This window comes from Grampus griseus, assembly GCF_964374135.1.
Source record: "Grampus griseus genome assembly, chromosome: 9".
NCBI classification, from domain to species: Eukaryota; Metazoa; Chordata; class Mammalia; order Artiodactyla; family Delphinidae; genus Grampus; species Grampus griseus.
This window is the reverse complement of record NC_139003.1, coordinates 96,354,466-96,372,750: the sequence shown is the minus strand read 5'-3', so window position 1 is coordinate 96,372,750 and position 18,285 is coordinate 96,354,466. Positions and strand designations below refer to the sequence as shown.

General features: G+C 46.0%; 1 protein-coding gene across 1 annotated transcript; it reads left to right on the top strand.

Annotated features, from left to right (window-relative positions):
- Positions 1-12,005: 12,005 nt before the first annotated feature.
- On the top strand, positions 12,006-17,916 carry PURB (purine rich element binding protein B; the record flags this gene model as incomplete). Its single annotated transcript, XM_082661619.1, has 1 exon — positions 12,006-17,916. The coding sequence occupies one exon, from the start codon at positions 12,006-12,008 to the stop codon at positions 12,921-12,923; it is 918 nt and encodes a 305-aa protein (XP_082517745.1). The 3' UTR covers positions 12,924-17,916.
- Positions 17,917-18,285: the final 369 nt, after the last annotated feature.

Below are 18,285 nucleotides of genomic sequence, written 5' to 3'. Positions count from 1 at the left end.
TTTTCATGTGCTTATTGGCCATTTATATATATTTTTTCTTTGGAGAAACATCTATTCTTCAAGTCCTTTGAGCATTTTTATTATTTATTATTTTTGGCCGCACTGTGCAGCTTGCGGGATCTTAGTTCCCCCACTTTCCAGTCTCTTAAAACCCATATTTAGAGGAAAACGATAAAACAAATTGTGGGGAAGCAGCTTCAGAAATCTACACTGTGAGCCACCTAGGTGGAGGAAACCGATTTGGAAACGCAGACGTCCGAGTGTCACCTCTGACCCAGTGGGCCAGCCTTGCAGATTTCCCAAGTAAAAATAACTATTCATAGGAGCATTGCTTATAACAAACACGAAACTGGAAACAACCTAGAGCCCCCATCACAGGACACTTAATTCTACCGGTTCATTTAAATTGGTGATCACTAAGATAACAATAAAAATATGGAGACATGTTCAAGCCATGTAAAAGTAATATAAAGTGCAGGGGGGGGAGGAGAAACTATTTCATTTTCAATATACTATATATAATTACACAGTAATTACAACATAAAAATAGATACGCATGTGGATAGAAACTAGAAGGGAACCAGAAGAATGAAAACGGAGGGAATTGGTAGGATTATGTAGGACATTTTTTTCGTTTTAAACTTCCTTTAATATTTCAGTAAAGTTTTACTAAATGATACTTTATAAGTATTTCTATCTCCTGAACTAAAGCTTGTGTTAAACAAAGAAGCAACTCAATCCGAGGACGAGAAAGGGGACGTCTCATTGCTTAACCCACTAGGCAGGCAGGAAAACACGAATTATTTGGAAAGAGAGAGAGAGTTATAATCCCCTCCCTGGACCTGAAGTTTACCCTTTTGTGCTCTGAAAACAGGAGGATCCAGACTTTGGAAATAGAAGCATAGTCAAGACGCTGACCCATGGCTCTGCCTCTCAGTGTCGGGTTCCATTGCAGGGTAATTTCAGCTAGAGCCGGTGACTTGGAGGCAGATGGTGTGGCTGAGACTCCAACAGTGGGGACAGCCGGGGCCGGGGCTGGTCTCGGCCACATGGAGTCCAGGATGCAGGCAAGATGGCCAGCTAGAGCTGCCCGTATGGATAGCGAGTGAGAGAACCCAAAGGAGACAGAAGGTCGAGGGCTGTGGTGAGGACATGACCTGTTGGAAAGCAGTGAGGGCTCAGAGTCCCTCAACACTCAAGGGCAAGGCGTGAGGGACCACTGGGACCCCAAAGGGGTGGCAGTGGGAGGTAAGCAGGGCAGGAGCACAAATAGTTGTGTTAAAAACATATACAGAACTACTAGCCCAATAGAAGCATGGACAAAAGCCACGAATAGGCATTTCACCAATGAGGAAACGCCTACAGCCAAGAAGCATACACAGAGATGCCCGGCCTTGTTAATCAGGGAAACATAAACCAAGGCGGCAAAAAAGAAGAGTTTTTCATCCATTTCATGACAAAAATGAAGAATCTGACAATGCCAAGGTCTGGAGAGGCTGTGAATCAGAGGCCTCTTAAACACGGCCGAGGAGAGTGAAACCAGTGTAACAACTCGGGAAAACCATCTGGCTTTCCCTTATGAACTTGGACATTCACGTGCCTCACAGCTCAGGAAATCACACGTGGGTATATACCCAAAACAAAGCCCTGCACCTCTACCCCAGAAAACAAGTGCCAGAGGGTCCCCTAGGCTGTTTGTGACAGCAGCCATGACCCTGATGCCCACCAGCAGAAGATGGAACAGGGTGATGGAATATTATACAGCAGTGAACATGAATCAACTCCAGTTAAACAAGCAAACCCAAAAAAGTGTGGGAATCTTCATAACATAATGTGGAGTGAAAAAGATCAAGTCCAGGAGGCTATTTATGTGATGGCTAATTTATGTGCCAACTTGGCCAGGGCACAGTACCCAATATTTGCTCAAATACCGGTCTAAATGCTGTGATGGTATTATTTAGGTGAGATTAACGTTTAGATCAGTCAACTTTGAATAAAGCAGATTACCATCCATAATGTGGGTGGGCCTCATCCAATCAGTTGAAGGCCTTAAGAAAAAAGACTGGATTCCCTTGAGGAAGGGGGAATTCCGCCTCCAGATGACCTCTGGACTCAAGCTCTTCCCTGGCTCTCCAGCCCGCTGCCTGCCCTACAGATTTCAGACTTGCTGGCCTCACCGTAGCGTGAGCCAATTCCTTAAAATCTCTCTCTCTCTCTCCGTGTATATATATAACTGGCTCTTGAACAACGTGGATCCACTTATACACAGATTTTTGTCCATAGTAAATACTACAGTACTACACTGTCTGTGATTTGTTGAACGCGCGGATACAGAGGGCAGACTAAATTATACTTGGATTTTCAACTATGGGAGGCTTGGCTCCCCTAACCCCCTTGTTTTTAGGGATATATATATATATATCCTTTTGGTTCTGTTTATCTTGAGAACCCTGACTTATACAACTTACAGTATAATTCCCTTTTTATAAAGTTAAAAAAATAAAAATAAACAATGTATTTTTTATACTTTAGGATTTCAGTCACCTCTGAGAGGTGGGGGGATAAACCCTGGGAGGAATACATAGGGTAGATGTCAATTATTGTCAGTGTTCTAATTCTTGGGTTTTATTACAATATTATTATTGAATGAATTGATGAATGAATGATAAAAGAGAGCTGTGACGCATGGACTAATAATAAAAATACATGGTAACCAAAGATTTTGATCAATCTAATTCTGTGCATAAAATAAAAACTTAATGTCAGGACTTCCCTGGCGCTCCAGTGGTTAAGACTCCACACTTCGAACGCAGGGGGCGCAGGTTCAATCCCTGGTCAGGGAACTAGATTCCCACATGCCGTGTGGTATGGCCAATAAAAACAAAAACAAAAACTTATTGTCAGACATCAGTATGCATAATATGAATATATGTATATACACACACCTATGTGTAAGTTCGCATTTAAAATTTTGCATAGGAAACGCTCGAAAGGACAGACACTGATATCTTCGGGTAGTGGGTGGCTCTTCATCAGGGAAGAGCTGATGCTGCCATCTCTGAATCATTTACATTCCTACTTTTGCTTTTCTGTATTTTCCAAATTTTCTACAATAAAGACATTTTTTAAAAGAACACATTTTCTAGGGCTTCCCTGGTGGCGCAGTGGTTGAGAGTCCGCCTGCCGATGCAGGGGACGCGGGTTCGTGCCCCGGTCCGGGAGGATCCCACATGCCGCAGAGCGGCTGGGCCCGTGAGCCATGGCCGCTGGGCCTGCGCATCTGGAGCCTGTGCTCCGCAACGGGAGAGGCCCCAACAGTGAGAGGCCCGCGTACTGCAAAAAAAAAAAAAAAAAAAAAAAAAGAACACAGTTTCTAATAGGAGGGAAAACACAGTAACATCACCAGGATGCCCAGTTGTAACTCAATTGTAATTGCTCACTGTGTGCTATTTTCATGATTTACCAAGTGGTCAAAGACACGGAGAGTCAAAGATGCATACTTCCTTTCAACTTAATTCCATTAGATATTTACTGAGTATTCACTGTAAAGGAGACGCAAAGATAAGACACAGTCCCTGCCCTTAAGGAGTTTGCAGACCAGCAGTAAAATAAGACTTGGGAAATAACTGACCACAGGGCAGAGCATGTAGGAGCTGTGAGAATACCCTGCGAGCTGTGTGTTTCAGTCTAGCGAGGACTCCCTGCTGCCCAGAAAGGCTTCGAAAACCTTCACGTAGATTCTAAATGGGCAAGTGACCAGTCCCAGAGGACTGCATGCTGAAGTAGGCAGTGAATATGAAAAGGGTACAATGGGACAAGGAGGGCCAACACAATTTACTTTGGATGATTTTTAAAACATTTTGACAACTTGAAGATGTATTTTTAACTTTGGGGGACATAATTTCAGACTTATAGAAAAGCTGCAAGGCTAGCACAAAGAACTCCTGTATACCCTTCATCCATCCTCCAACTGCTAAAGTTTTCCCACATCTGCTTTGTTGCTCTCTGTACAGGTGCGTCTTTTTCGGAATCCTTTGAGTGTAAATTGCAGCCATGATGTCTGTTTTAATTCTAAATATTTCAGGGTGTATTTCCTAAAAACAAGGATAACCTCTTACACAACCACAAGTACAATTGTCAAAATCAGGAAATTAACACCACATTATTTTCTGACCTACAGACCTTATTCAGATCTCACCAATAATGTTCTTTATGGCGAAGAAATCACGTGGCCGTCACATCTCTTCCTTCTCCCTTAATCTGAAGCGGTTCTGCAGTCGTCGTCTTTCATGGCATTGGCATTCTTGAAGTTAGTTGTCTGTGATTCTGTGGATGTTCCTTCAGTGTAGGTTTGTCGGCTGTTTTCTCAACACTAGATGCAGGTTCTGCATTTTTGGTAGGAATACTACAGAGGTGACCTGTGTCCCTCTCTGTGATCATACGACACCTGAGGTCGATTTGTACCATTCCTGGTGATGTTACCCGCGATCACTCGGCTTAGGGTGGTGGCTGCCAGGTTTCTCCACTGCAGAGTCACTGTTTTTCTTTTTGTAATTAACACGTACTTACAGTGAGATTCTTTGAGACTAGGTCAATATTCAGTTTACCCAGCAAATTTTCACCCACTGTTTTTAATATCCATTGATGATTCTTGCCGGAATCAATTATTACTGTGATAATTGCTATTGATGCTTGTCAGATTCCACCATTTCTTCTATACTTGTCACTTTGCTTTCTACTGAAAAGAAGAGCTTTTCTTGGGAATTCCCTGGTGGCGCCACGGTTAAGACTGCACGCTTCCAATGCAGGGGGCCCGGGTTTGATCCCTGGTCAGGGAACTAGATCCCACATGCATGCTGCAACTAGGAGTTTGCATGCCACAACTAAGGAGCCCACCAGCCGCAACGAAGACCCAGCGCAATGACATAAAAAAAGATAAATATTAAAGAAAAAGAAGAGCTTTCCTTTCCCTCAATTACTCATTTATATCAGCATGTATACATGGAACCTTATTTTATTCAGTGGCTTATAGTCTGTTACTATCATTCTATATTTGATGCTTAAATTGTCTCAGATTTGGCCAACAGGGGCGTCCTTTTGACATGTTTCCCTTATTTTTTTTTCCCCTTATTTTTTGAGCATTTACTTACTTTCTGACACAAGATATTCCAGGCTCAGCTTGTGCTTTCTGTCCTCCAGCCCTGAAACCAGCCATTTCTCCAAGGAGCTCTGGTTCCTTTTAGTAGTGAATGGTATTAAGAAACCAAGGTCTGGGTGCTAGGTGTGCTCATTGCTACTGGGGTGTCGTTGCTTCTAGGAACTGTATGTGTATAAATACATACACCCATACCTATATGTCTGAGTGTGTGTATATATTTCTGCATCTACATGTGTGTGTATCTGTGTGTTTCTGTGTTTATTTGCCTGTGTGTGTGTGCATGTACACACACACAAGTCTGTGTAATGAAACCACCAGCTCATGTTGATACCTCCAATTCTAATCCAGTCCCATAGGGCTTGTTCTCATCTTCCCCAGACCATGTTCCTAACTTCTACCAGGTAAAGGTTCTTTAAAAGCTGCAGATTCAGTTCAGGTCATCATCATTACCACTGGCCTCAGAAACCTTCATCTCCTGACCATATGGCCTTGCTTGTGCTCAGCATGGACTTGGGCATCACCAGTCTTTGTCTAATTGGACAAAGGGCAGACGGAGGAACCCAGCAGGGCCCGGTTCAGAGCCAGACAGCCTTCTGGAAGGCTGGACAGGGGAGCTGAAACAGAACCCCTAGGAGGAGGCGGGGGACAGAACACTGGGATTTTCTGGACGAAATAAGAAACAGAACAGATGGCTGTTGTCCAGCTCCATGGAAAGACCACAAGTGACCTAAAGGCGCTTGGAAAGAGCAAACCTGTTCACCACGGCAGCTGGGAGGAGAGGCCTGACTAGAGGCTTTGTGGGCACAGCTGGCTCTGACTGAGCCGCCGGGGCAGCTGGGAGGAGGCCCCTCACACCCCCCTGTCACTGAGGAGACACCATGGGGATGGAGGCCGGCCCCCTGCTGTTTAAGACGTGAGTGGGTTCAAACACTAGTGACCTGAGTTACAGCCTCCTCAGGCCTGCTTATCCATTATCAGCTGATACATTTTCCGACTGTCCTATTTCTAGGGATCCCGTTCCTTTTAAGATGGTTGTGTTGGGGCTTCAACTCTCTTGTCCAACAAATGTGCCTCCCAAAGCAAGACAGAAGTCCTCCTGGGTTTTGTGTTCATGTTCTCTCTACTCAACACTGGGTCTCTGCAGAACACGGAGCCTGAGGGAAACGCCCACAGGAAGCTCAGCCACACCCATGAATCACACCTACGGGGCAATGCTGTCTGGGGCTCTCGTGTGCCACCTGCACCCACCGAGGGGTCTGCACACATTTCACAGCTGGGAAACGGGACTGAAGCAGTGGAGGCCTGGAACGTTCCAAGGAACACGAACCCCTTCCAGGGAATCGGGGGTCACTGGGAGGTGGCGAATGTGGGGTACAGAGGGCTTGATGGGTGTGCTTAAAGCCACCTCCAGCCTCTGCGAGTGTCCCAAGCATTTTATTTTTTAAGGCCAAGAGGAGCTATGAATTATGGCAGGGGGCAGGGAGGTGGGGCTACTGAGTTAAGTCCCAAGGCTGAGAAACTGTGCCCCCTGGACCCCAACACCAATGCAAGGAATTGATTTTCTATCTACCTCTTGGAAGGTAGAAATAAACAGCAGGTGCAGGCCTTCTGCCCAGGCCAGATGAGGCAATCTCGTTAGATTGTGCAAGAAGAACACACTTGCTTCCAGCAAACCCAAGAAAATGTCACTGGAGGCTTCAACGCACGCCAGCTGGATACCGGCCCCCGGCGCGTCAAGCTGAGATGCATCTGCAGGGCTGGGTTCCCGGCCTGGGAATCCCAGTGCCAGTGCCCTCGGGGATGGCACCCCTCGATACCAGTTTCTCCTAAGCCACCAGACCGCCTTCCTCTCTTAAGTCCAGTTTCCTTCTGGATGGGAAAGGACGGAGCAGGCGAGGGGGTCATGCAGCTTCCGAGCAGCGCGCGGCAGGAAGGCTTGCGGGCAGTTTCCACTGCAGGTTTGGTCACGAACACACTTTGACTCCCCACCCCCCACCGAGTCTCGCCTGCCACTCCTGCCTTCCTTGCTGACTCTGGAACCTTCCACCACCTCGTCTTCCCCCCTGCTCTGGCACCAAGGCTCATCTGGGTGGCGGGCAGCATTTCGCTTGCCGTGGGGAGTTGAGCTAGCCAGGGCGGGGCGGGTTTTCAGACTGAAGTCAAGAAGTTTCTCCGGATCCAAAGTGAGAGACAGTCTACAAAATAATGCCCCTTCCCCCCTCGGCTACGTCAGCTCTGGGAAAGACACAGACAGGTTGAGGGAGAAGCGGCTCCAGAGTAAAGCAAAGAAGGATGAGGGCCCACTGGATGCAACGGGAACTTCTGTTGCTACAAAGGACATAATTGGGACATTTGGCAAAATCTAACTCAAGTCTGTCGATTAGAGAAGAGTATCAGATCTCTGTTAATTGCTTGATTTTGATCACTGTGCTCTGGTTAGGCAAGAGAATGCCCTTGTTTTGGGAAAAAGATGCTGAAGGGTAAAGGGGCATCATGTCTGCGACTTATTCTCAAATGATTCAGGAGGAAGAAGAACTACACAGAGAGATGAGGAAGCCAATATGGTAAGATATTAACATTTGGGAGATCTGCGTGAGCAGGATTATTCTTCAATTGTTCTGAGTTTCAATTTTAAGCTTAATAGGAAAAATAACAGGAAAACAAACGTGTGCCCTACAATGTCTGACCGCTTCCTCCTTCTCCTGGCCTGAAACCAGAAGGCTCTGGCCATCTGAGGACACTGGCCCCTGTCCCCCACTGCCTCAGGGGTCTCCCCAGACCTGGCAAGGCCTGCTCCCATCTGCTGCCTCCTGCCCAGCCTCCAAGCTGTTCTAAGTGACTTGAGAAACTGTGCTTCTTCCCGGCCTTAGCGGGATCCTGGGTTATTCAGGGACTCTCGTCCCGTGCAAGCTTCCCAAGTCTTCACGGCCTCCCTCTCAGCACGTGGCCTCACTCTTGGGCCCTGGAGCAGACGCAGGAATGGCTCCAACGGCTCTCCTCTCCACCAGAACCTCCTGTGCCCCTCCTCCACTCTCCCTGGTATCACAAGCCAAAGGATGCCTTCTCGCCTCCCAGCGCCAGCCCCCAACTCCCCCCCACCCCGTACCCATCTCCAGGACCTCACTCAACAACCAGTCCCCCTCAAAGCTCCCCCAGCCTCGGAGCTGGCTCAGGTATCTCTGAACAAGGCAGCTTCGTGCTTCTCTTTGCCAGTTACCAGCCCCTCTGTCACCGGGGCAGCCCCTCAACCCATACTCCTGCCCTCATTCAAACTGTGACAAACGGCTTCCATGCTCCCCCCAAGGTGGCAGCGTCAAAGACAGAATTCAGAATTGGAGATCTGAGCTGCAGCCTCTGCTCCACCCCTTAAGAGCTGTGCGATTCTAGGCACGTTTCCAGGACGGTGGGAAGTGTTTGTGTAGGTTCCCTATGAACTGTGACACCGGACCCCTGGCCTCATTCCCTCCCCACTTGTTCACCTGTCCCTGTTTTCTCTATGCAGCCTCCTGGGAGCTGCTGTCAAGTCCACGCTGTCTGCTGGCGGCTCCCAAACCTGCGTCTCCGCTGAGGCCCCTCTTCTCGACTCCACTTCTCTGGGTCCCACAGCTGCTTAGACACCCCTCCTCCGGCACCCAGCTGGTTCCTCAAACTTAAGATGCCAGTACTTAAGAGTCACACTCACTCGTGCTGGATTTGCCAAAAGGCAGTCACAGCAAGTGCTTAAGGCCACCAAGAAGTAATAAATTTCCGGGGGAAGAACCTGATATTCCCAAAATGCATCAGAGCAGCTCTTCCTGTTGGGTACTGTTTACTGTGAATTACGGAGGGGAAGAGCACCTAAGGTTTGCAGCATCTGGATCTCTGAAGTCTCACATCAGTGCCCCTGTCATCTCCAACAACGGCCTCGGCTCTAGTCACTCAGAGCACACACTCTGAAACCACTCTTCACTCCTCTCTCACATCCCCACGTCCGGTTTTTAATGTTTTATTTTTTTAAATATTTATTTATTTGGCTGCACGGGCTCTTAGCTGTGGCAAGCAGGATCTAGCTCCCTGACCAGGGATCGAACCTGGGCCCCTGCATGGGGAGCATGGAGTCTTAACCACTGGACCACCAGGGAAGTCCCCCCACGTTCGGTTTTTAAATCTGGACCCTTCTCGTGCCCCAAAAAGCCCCACTGGCTCCTTGCCGCTCCACCAGCTGTGTCCAGTCCCCTCTGGCTTGGGTGGGCAATGTGGTCTTTGCCTCCTGACCAAGCCCACCCATGCTGTCCTCTGCCGTGGTCACCTCATCCAAGCACAGAGGGGAGGCATCACGCTCCTGTTCACACGGCTCCAGGGGCTCGCCCTCGACTCCAGCCCAGTCCCCTGCCCCCAAATGAAGGTCTCCCCGCCGGGCCCAGGTTTAGCTGCTTCCCACTCTTTTGTTCACCACCCCCTCCTCACACACCCTGGGCTCCAGCCAAACTAGACTTCTCGCCATCTGGGAACACATGTTCCCTCTGCCCAAAATAACCTACATTCATCTCCACCTGTCGAGATCTGTCCTTGAAGGGTTATTCAATAAATAGTACTGGGACAATTGGTCACTGGGAGGAAATTTTTTAGATTCCTTACCTCATACTATGCACCAAAATGTATTCTAGATAAACTAGACTTAAACATAAAATATCGAGTATCATATATTCAATAGAAATATATGATATAATCACATGTATTAAAAAAATTGAACTGTAAAAAGTTTGAAAAAGTATGGTTGTCGAATAGATTAAAAGGGAGAAGATGCTCAGCTTAAAAGCCAAGAATGAAATTTCAAAGGAAACAAAGCAATAGATTTAACTCATTAAATAGAACCGGACTCATTAAAACCAAACTGATAAGAAATGAACAGAGGGGGGGACTTCCCTGGTGGCGAGATGGTTAAGAATCCACCTGCCAAGCAGGGGACACGGGTTCGAGCCCTGGTCCAGGAAGATCCCACATGCCAAGGAGCAACTAAGCCCATGCGCCACGACTACTGAACCTGAGCTCTAGAGCCCGCGAGCCACAACTAATGAGCCCACCTGCACAACTACTGAAGCCCACGCGCCTAGAGCCCTGCTCTGCAACAAGAGAAGCCACTGCAATGAGAAGCCTGAGCACCACAACGAAGAGTAGCCCCTGCTCGCTGCAACTAGAGAAAGTCTATGTGCAGCAACGAAGACCCAACACAGCCAAAAGTAAATAAATAAAGTACATAAATTAAAAAAAAAAGGCTCACAAAGGAATGGATGGGCAGGCTCATTCAAAAAAAAAAGAAATGAACAGAAGGGTAGAGAGTCCTTCCCATGAACTGACTGTTGGCGTCCCCTATGCAGGGAAGTGGTCTGGTTAGCAAGAAATTAGAGAAGGAGCTTCATGGACACCTTTTATGAAGGCCAAGTGATGCCTGACATCACATTCCTTCCCTAGGGATTTGAAATGTCCAAATCCTCTCCAGGATTGAAATGGTCAAGGCCCAGATTTGATGTTTTCCCCTGGACTCTCCTGTGTTTGGTTGATAGCTATTATATAATTTTGTTTGATTGGGTCTTTTTTATGAAACAGGAGAAAGGGTGATTAAATACTTGGGGAGGGACTTCACTGGCGGTCCAGTGGTTAGGACTCTGGGCTTCCACTTCAGCGGGCCCGGGATCGATCCCTGCACCGTGGCCGAACCATGGCCAAAAAAACCGCCGCCCCTCCAAAAAAACCTCGGTGCATGCTTCTTCTGTGCCAGTTTATGTGCATTATCTCATTTAATTCTTACAGCAGCCCTACAAAATAGGTACTATTATTCCCATTTTAAAAATGAGGCAACTAAGAGATTAACTGAAGTGCTCAAGACTTCACAGCTAGTATGGGATTCAGATCCAGGCAGAGTGACTCTCAGCACACACCTCCTCCCACCGAAAGACATACTTTCTTACTTTTAAAATCCATTCCTGAAAAAAAAATAAAATAAAATCCATTCCTGTTTCTTCAACGTAACACATGAAACACGTATTCTTCCTGTAAAATGGCTGTCAGTCCCTCTACATAGGTGTTTGCTAAAAGTTAACCCCTTTCCTAAGCGCTCCATCCCCACTACCACTGCTTAGTTCAGGCCATCATTTTTTCTTATGCTGCTGTGACGGTGACGATGTTATCATGCATGTTCCAGGCACTAAATACGGTATTTCACGAACTAAAAATAAGAGTGCACATTTATTGAGCACTCACTATAACTCAGGTATTACGCTAAATATCACTCACGGCTTATCATCCAGCAATCCTATAAGGTTAGTTTTGTTTTGAGTACAGATGACCCCATATCCTCCCTCCTTTAATTCCTCCCTGCTTATAAAAATAATAACTGTACCATTTCCCTAAAATAAACCGCACTTATTTAAAGCGTACATTTCAGTGAGTTTTGACATACTTGTGAAACCACCACCACAAACAGGACGCAGACTGCTCCTGCCCTCATAAACTTCCCGAGCTCCTTCCCAGCTTAGCCCGCCCTGACCCCGGGCCCCCGCGGGGCGTGACGTCACTGCCCTGCGCCCCGCCGCCCCTGTGCGCGGCGCTTCCGGCAGCGAGGACGTGGGGGGCGGGGCTGGGGGGCGTCACGGAGGCGTGCGCCGGAAGCGGGCCCGGCGGAAGTGGCGGGGCGGGGCGCGGGGGCGATGGGGGGTGGCGGCGGCGGCCGGCGATGAGCAGCGGGAGTGCGTGAGCGGGCCGGCGGGCGAGGCTGGGGGGCCCCGGAGAACGAGCCTCAGGGCGGAGGGCGGGGGCGCGAGCGCGGCGGGCGGCGGGCGGCGGCCTGGGCGCGGCGGCGGCCGAGAAGATGGCGGACGGCGACAGCGGCAGCGAGCGCGGCGGCGGTGGCGGGCCCGGCGGCTTCCAGCCCGCGTCTCGCGGCGGCGGCGAGCAGGAGACGCAGGAGCTGGCCTCGAAGCGGCTGGACATCCAGAACAAACGCTTCTACCTGGACGTGAAGCAGAACGCCAAGGGCCGCTTCCTCAAGATCGCCGAGGTGGGCGCGGGCGGCTCCAAGAGCCGCCTCACGCTGTCCATGGCGGTGGCCGCCGAGTTCCGCGACTACCTGGGCGACTTCATCGAACACTACGCGCAGCTGGGCCCCAGCAGCCCCGAGCAGGTGGCAGCGGCAGCGGGCGCCGAGGAGGGCGGTGGGCCGCGGCGCGCGCTCAAGAGCGAGTTTCTGGTGCGCGAGAACCGCAAGTACTACCTGGACCTCAAGGAGAACCAGCGCGGCCGCTTCCTGCGCATCCGCCAGACGGTCAACCGCGGCGGCGGTGGCCCGGGGCCCGGCGGCCTGCAGAGCGGCCAGACCATCGCGTTGCCCGCGCAGGGCCTCATCGAGTTCCGCGACGCGCTGGCCAAGCTCATCGACGACTACGGCGGCGAGGAGGACGAGCTGGCTGGGGGCCCGGGCGGCGGTGCCGGGGGCCCCGGGGGCGGCCTGTACGGGGAGCTCCCGGAAGGCACCTCCATCACGGTGGACTCTAAGCGTTTCTTCTTCGACGTGGGCTGCAACAAGTACGGAGTGTTCCTGCGCGTGAGCGAGGTGAAGCCGTCCTACCGCAACGCCATTACCGTCCCTTTCAAGGCCTGGGGCAAGTTCGGGGGCGCCTTTTGCCGGTATGCGGATGAGATGAAAGAGATCCAGGAGCGGCAGAGGGATAAGCTTTATGAGCGACGCGGCGGAGACGAGTCAGAGGGAGAGGAGGTGGATGAGGATTGAAACGCCTAGCTTCCCCTACGGGCCTCCCCACCCCACCACTAGAGAGCCCCCCTTCCTGTTCATCCCAGTGAGCTAGTGGAGGGGGAGCAAGGGAGGCCCCAGAAGGAGAAGACAAAATTTAAAATAATATAGTTAATTAAGAGAAATAACCATAAGAGAGAACAGTCACGGACAATTAGAGAAAAGCAGTAAAGTTCCAAGGAATTGACAGCAACCTACAAAGAGAGGACGACAGCGCCTCCTCACCTGAGCAAAAGTCTCAACTTCTGTTGCTTCCCAGCTGAGGTTCCTAAATCCATCAGGATAATCCTGGGTGGGGTAGATCCTTGCACATTGGCCAAGGAACACCTCTTGAGTTACCCAGACCCACTGATGACAGCTGAATTTGTATTATACCTGGGGTAACCTGGTCTTAAGATAGTGTCTTATCCCTTCACCTCCATTGAAATCAGCGTTTTGGATCTAGATCTTCATGGAATTCTTGTGAAGAGAGAGGCATTTGCAGTTACCCAGTTCTGAGGGTACAAGTTTTATGAAAAGGAATGCAACTTTAAGTAATCATAGACAGGGCAAAATAAGAATTCAAGAAGCCACCAGGGAATACAGAAACAAGTCGGATCCATTTTTTTTTTAAATGGTTTTGCATGGAACCTGGAACAAGGTCCATGTCTTGTCTTTGCAGAATTATTTTCCGGGATGCAGATGGATTCAGGTGTCAGTCCTTGAACTAGAATCCGTTATTATAATATTTTGGAAGTTGGCAAAATTTTTTCAAAGATAAAAGCAGTTTTACATTGGGGGTTGCTGAGGTAGGCACAAGCAGAAATCAGGCATAAAGCACAAGGAAAACTGTTTGAGTGGATTGGTTGCTGCTCACTAAAGTTCTTCCCCGATCTCCAAATATGGAGGTCATGTCTTAGATATGAATGAGAGCCAGATCCCCGTGGCTCCACCGTGTGAGCCAGTGAATTATGGCTAATTCGGCAGTTTCAGCCACTGGTTGGCTGGATTTTAAACCGTAAAACTTGAAGATATCTACAAAAGGAACAGTGGCTACAAGCCTGAGCTTTAATGGAATATAAGTCCTCACAGAAAAGTTCGAAATAACCAAAACTGAAGTCTTCATCTACCTTCAGTTTAATCTGTGGATTTGTTTAAACACTAAAGATCCTCAGGTCCAGAATTCCAGCAACATTTATTCTTTTAAAATAAATTTTTAAGAACTTGATCCATTGTATCAGTACCTCACAATCAAGTTGGCAAACGATGGATGAGTGATTCAAGTAGCGTGCCCTTTGGAAGCTGAAATCCATCTGAATGGAGCTGAAGTGAACGTGAATATGCTGACTATATCCTGGAAGCATTTTTATACCATCTTGAAATTTCAACAAAACTGCCTTTTGCCAGTTTATCCAGCTGTCTTTCAAGAATAAAAGTTGGGGTTTTCAAGGATCGCCTCTTCTATATTTTAAATGGATTTTCAGTATGATCTTTACTAATCAAGTTAATCCCACCCCATCAAAAGGTATTCCTAGAAGTGTCAGAACCTAGGTAACTGAATTGAATGGGAGCTAATGTTCTTTCCAAAGTTTTCAGGTATACTTTGTGCAACACCTTCTCAACCAGGAGGCAAGTAACCCCACTTCCACAATCTTAGTATTTTTTTTTTAACTGCATGCCTGCCCTTTATTTGAGCTGCCTTTTAATTTATTGCATACCCTTTTTATTATCTTATTTTGGTATTCAATCTATACAATCTTTTTGTATTTATTGGGAAATGAGTAATATACAAAAAGGTCGTTTTCATGAATTAGTGGCTGAGAGGGAGGGAATAATTGTGTATATAAAATTAGGCTTTTTTAAAAATTAGATTTGATTCAGAATATCTCATCTTAGATTTTTAAAAAATAGTGGAAGAGCCACAAACATTGGTGCCCTTTTCAGACTATTTCTCTACTCTCATCATCCACAGTAGACTTTTTAAACAGATTTTTTTTAAAGCATTTCTTTTTTTAAAAAATGTTTCTCCGTCGCAAAGAATGTTTCCTAAATTGTATGGGAGCAATAGTATTTTTGATGTTTTAATGACATCTGTATACTTGTACTGTATTTTGTACTACAAGGCAGCTGTTTTCAATAATGTCCTGCTGTATTTACCTATGTGTTTTGAGTGTTTATTTCTTTGCTGCGGAGAACAAATCCCTAAATAGTTTTAGTAAAGGAGCTGAGAAACTAAGCATTATTAGGTTTGCAGAAACTGTTTAAGTTTCAAACTCTGAGGCAGCAATGAAAATTAAGGTTGCAGCTCTTAGTTGATAGCTGTAACTTTTTCATTTTCAAAACGTATAATTCCTGTAGAGACCAACTTGTTTTCCTGCTTCAGTGGTGGTTCTGTTGCTCAGCTGCTGTGAGCCAGTTCAGTTTTGCAAAGGTGCAGTACCTCTCCTTTCTAAGGGGTTGGTTTATTCTTTTTTCTTTTCTTTTTGTTTGGCTGAATTGCAGTAACTAGCCTTGCCCTTTCTACTCTGTAGAAATGACAGGGTCTTCACAATCCTTCACCAGTGGCTACTAAGCTATAATTAGCTGAACAGAAAGAATGTGGAAGTGGTCTGAGGCATATAGAGTATATGCCAAGAACACTACCATATATGGCATCAGCTTTGGTTACCAGAGAAATTTTCTTAGTCATTAGACCATATAACAGTAGTATATCATATGTAAATCTTTAGATATCAATTTGAGAATCCTCCAAAAAAAGGAGCAAAGAATGCATAAGCTATGTGTTGGAAAAAGTAATTTATATTAAAATTTTGACCTGCCTATGTAAGATTAAGTGGTAAACGTCATAGTGGTGGGTTTTTAAGTCTTAACCAATCTCAAAGGTTTGTTTCTCCTGCAGGGGGTGGTTCACGGCCTCTTCTCACTGCAGGAAGATTACAGGAGGATGTGGATTAATTGTAGCATTCACTGATCCTCATTCCAGTACTAGGGACAATAGAAATCTGCAAAGCATAGAGACTACACTTGGTGTGTGGTTTGTTAAACAAGGTGATAGTAACAGGCTAGCTTTTAGAACTCATTCAAAGTATTGCTTATTAAAGGAAATGATCTTTGTTAATTCCAGTCAGAAAATGGCATTGTACAGACTATGGGAAACCAATTTTTTTGTTTTGTCTTTCAACCACTATTATGAACAGTGATTTAGGGCTGTTTTTCAGCTTTGGCAAACATCCCAGCTAATCACATGTTCAAAACAGTCATATTCTTGAGAAGTAGGGAACTAAAATTCCTCTTCAGATAATTGGTAGAATGTTTGTTTCTCAAACTACTGCAGTTACAGACATGAGAAATCAAACTTCAGGAACAGAATCAAAAGAGCAAAAATCTGTGTCAAGATACTCCTCTTCCCTTCTGGTTTCTATTGTCCCTACCTATCATTCAAGTAGAATGGCAGTTCTAGCCAGCAAAGAACATTTTCAGTGCATATGCTGCACAGTACAAAATGTAAATCTGTATGGCACCAAAAAATCAAAGTGAAAACCAAACCAAAAACCCAGACACCCTATGTTACTATGGGAGGCATGTAGGTGGTGTAAATGACTGTAGCTGTGATGCACACATGGCTACTTGTCAAGTCACTTTCCATAATTATTTACTGCAAAATGATTGAGAGGCTTTGGTGCAGGCAGCCTATTAACCTACTACTTCCTTTGTTACCTCTCAATCACTTTGCAATAAATTGCAGGTCTTTTAAGAGATTCAAGCTTCAGTTTTCTCAAAAAACAAAACAATTTTCCTGGCTTATCTGAAAATGCAGGGTTGTGGGCAAAAGAGGCTGGTTATAATAATGCCCTCATATTGAGTGGTCTGTAAATGGCTGCACACTTCAGGCACTATAGTTGCTGAGGATGCTTTGTTAAATATGACCTTGACTGGCTTTACAGGGGGTAGAATGTGCTCTACACAAGGTATTAAAAGGTAACTGTTCATTTGTGTCTACCTTGCTCTTGAGGTGGATGAAATTAAGAAGCTTGAGTGTGTAAGCCATGCACATAGGTATTCTTCACTGTAAATTTTGTTTTCATTTTTAACCCAATTATGGTACTTTGTCCAGTGCACAACTGATCTCTCAGTAGATATTCATTTGAAAATAGTGTGGCCTTGATCGGTGAGAAGGGGAAGGAAACAAGTGACTTTTTGCTTATGTAAAATGACTCGTTTGCCGAGAGTCATTCTGCAGCACTCTTAGTGTCTAATGCGTTTGTGATCAGTCTCCTTGTTGATTGGGGAAAGTTAATGTTTTTGACCCTGGAGTTATTAATTCAATTGAGTTGTCTTCTGTTTTTAGGAAGTATCAGAATTGCTGTGATAAAAAAGTTGACTGCTTTGATGTCCAATCTCAGGTTTTAGAATATATATAGTGGTGTAAAATTCCACTGTTAACTCTTAAAACAATTTTAATTTAGTACACCCTAAACGTCACCTGCATAAGGCCTGTTCAGAGAGCAGAGCCTCCCATCTTTTTGCTCCTTTTCCACTTTGTACTTCACTTGAGAAAGTGTCTCGTGATTTTACATTGTATATTTCCATTTTAACCCTGACATATTTCTCAAAGATAAAGCACTTTTTGATCATGAAATACATGGAATCTTTGTGTGATATGGATCATGGTTTCTCAGGCTCTCCTAGGTAATTTGCTTATGAATATCATTCTAACTGTGTAAGAAGAGTGGAAATCTTTGCTAATGTTAGAAAGTTTGTATTATTGATCTAGAATGCATTTTGCTAGCTTCCAATGGATGGGAGAGTAAATAATGCTGCATTCACAATATAATAAGTTACTTTCCCTTGAGCCTTAAGGTAACTTTTTTTTCTGTCAATAACAGCACTGAAGTTATAGTAAATGAATGAGATTACCAGTTTTCAGGGTTGGTTTTAGAGTACTGTAAATCAATTAGCTGTCTTCCTAAACAGTTACTATTCCCATTGAATAAACTGGATAATGGGTGTGTGGGTGGGACAGGGCGGGGGGCGGGGGGGGGGATTGTTTGTAGAAAAGAAAAAAAGAAAAAAAAAAACCACATTTACCTAAAGAAAAATATAGACACAGAAGAAAGAAGTACATGACAATGCCTCATTTGAAATTCCAGACATAAGGTGGAAATGGCAAATTATAACCTCATTTCCCTGTTTTTAATCTAGAAAAGCGAAGTCATTAATTTTCAAGTGTTAGCCCCCAGAAGTTTCAAGAGATAGACTGAACGATGACTTCTCTTGATATATCAGTATCTGTCTGCTATTTAGTTAAAGTTGCTGTTCCCAGCCCTCAGTCTTAAAACTTAGTTTCATTACTGATGAATTT